At 37.3% G+C, this 1,999-nt stretch overlaps 1 protein-coding gene across 1 annotated transcript; it reads left to right on the top strand.

The window, feature by feature from the left end:
- The first annotated feature begins 283 nt into the window (after window positions 1–283).
- LOC123037638 (high mobility group protein D-like) lies at window positions 284–1,046 on the top strand. The gene has a single exon (XM_044459299.1). It carries the CDS (start codon window positions 388–390, stop codon window positions 724–726), a length of 339 nt encoding a protein of 112 aa, XP_044315234.1. The 5' UTR covers window positions 284–387; the 3' UTR covers window positions 727–1,046.
- The last annotated feature ends 953 nt before the right edge of the window (window positions 1,047–1,999 follow it).

Here is a 1,999-nt window from a genome sequence, read left to right as displayed (position 1 = left end):
CTCCACTAATACATTGCACAAGCACCCAAAAGGGATGGGGGGTATTATCCACTATTCCAGGCGAACAAGTTGGATCGGTAGTAGACGAGCACCCAATACTAGGTAGAGCAATAGTAATGACAGTTTTCAAGAAATAATTCATATCCATAATATAATGGAATGGAATTATAGACGAATGAACAAGCTAATAAATAAAAAAAAAATATATAAATATAAAAATATTTCAATATATTCTTCTTACAAAGTATGGCTAAACTAAAGGCATGGAATGGAACAAATTGTACGGGGAATTAAATTAAATTTTCTTTTAAAATTAAACGACAAAGCTCGAAGCACAAAGACCTAGTTGTAACACTTGTTAAATAGTATCAACAAACACAAACTAAAATGGCCGATAAACCAAAACGCCCACTCTCCGCCTACATGCTGTGGCTCAACAGTGCCCGCGAGTCGATCAAACGGGAGAATCCCGGCATTAAAGTCACCGAGGTTGCTAAGCGCGGTGGTGAATTATGGAGGGCAATGAAGGGCAAGTCGGAGTGGGAGGCCAAGGCTGCCAAGGCCAAGGACGATTACGATCGGGCTGTCAAGGAGTTCGAGGCCAACGGCGGCGGTGGCGGTGCTGCCAACGGTGGAGCCAAAAAGCGCGCGAAACCAGCGAAAAAACCATCCAAGAAGAGCAAGAAGGATGAGTCCGACGAGGACGATGATGATGAGAGCGAGTAGACTGCTCACCCAACCTCTATTATCCATCACCAAGTTACACACAACCAGCCAGATCCCACAATACAAAAACACTGGTGGCAACACCACATTCAACATCAACATCCACAATCCCCCTTAATAGCACAGAAAGCCCAATCTGTCATCTCATCAACAACATCAACAAACAAGATCTGTTGAGGTTGCAACTAAAATTATACACACGAAAGAACAAAAATACGCGAAAATAAGCAAATCTGTATTTATACATATGAATTTAAGTTTATAGTAGTCGTTTCTTTTATAATACCCATAAACAAAGAGGACAGCCAACAGGAAAGGAGAAAAAGGAAAGAGAAGAAGGATGTACGTTCAGGTGTTTATTTTTTTCGATTCTGAGACGTTTCGCTAAGATAAGCGATGCGTTTGAGAAATTGGAGAGAAAATATATCTTGCATATAAAATTTGTAAGGTAAACGATAACATAATTCCATTAAAAATAAAAAAAGATACAAAAATTGCTAGTTGTTCTCTCGGTAGTTGGATGAAATCGATTCGATAATGATCAACCCCAGTTCTAAACTGACACGTATGAGGCTCGAACTAGAAGAATACGACTTTACAGTCGAATATTTAAAGGGAAAAGATAATTATGTAGCTGATGCGTTATCAAGGATAACCATCAAAGATCTACAAAATATAACTGGAAATATATTGAAAGTCACTACTAGATATCAAAGTAGACAAAAATTCCGCGCGGAAAATCAAGAACAAGAATTGCCTATGCAATCTCTAAATAAAGCTTCCAAGCCCAACGTATACGACGTCATAAACAATGATGAAGTACGTAAAGTAGTGACCTTGCAGATAAAAAATACGTTATGTTTATTTAAACAAGGCAGAAAAATTACTGCAAGATATGATGTTAGCGATTTATATACTAATGGAGTTATTGACTTAGATCAATTTTTCCAAAGGCTTGAAATGCAAGCCGGTATACATAAAATCAGCCAACTCAAAGTGGCACCGTGGGAAAATATCTTTGAACATACTTCAATAGATAATTTCAAATTAATGGGCAATAAAATCTTGAAAACATTAAGAGTAGCGCTACTCAACCCGGTGACCCAAATAACAAATTTAAAAGAAAAAGAAGCAATTTTGTCTACATTTCATGATGATCCAATTCAAGGAGGTCATACTGGCATATCAAAAACTTTGGCCAAAGTAAAAAGACACTATTACTGGAAAAGTATGTCTAAAGATATAACTGAGTACGTAAGAAAATGTAAAAAAT

The sequence above is a fragment of the Drosophila rhopaloa genome, unplaced genomic scaffold (genome assembly GCF_018152115.1).
Source record: "Drosophila rhopaloa isolate 14029-0021.01 unplaced genomic scaffold, ASM1815211v1 contig_190, whole genome shotgun sequence".
Taxonomy (NCBI): domain Eukaryota; kingdom Metazoa; phylum Arthropoda; class Insecta; order Diptera; family Drosophilidae; genus Drosophila; species Drosophila rhopaloa.
The sequence above is the reverse complement of the archived record's forward strand: the minus strand, read 5'-3'. Positions and strand labels throughout refer to the sequence as shown.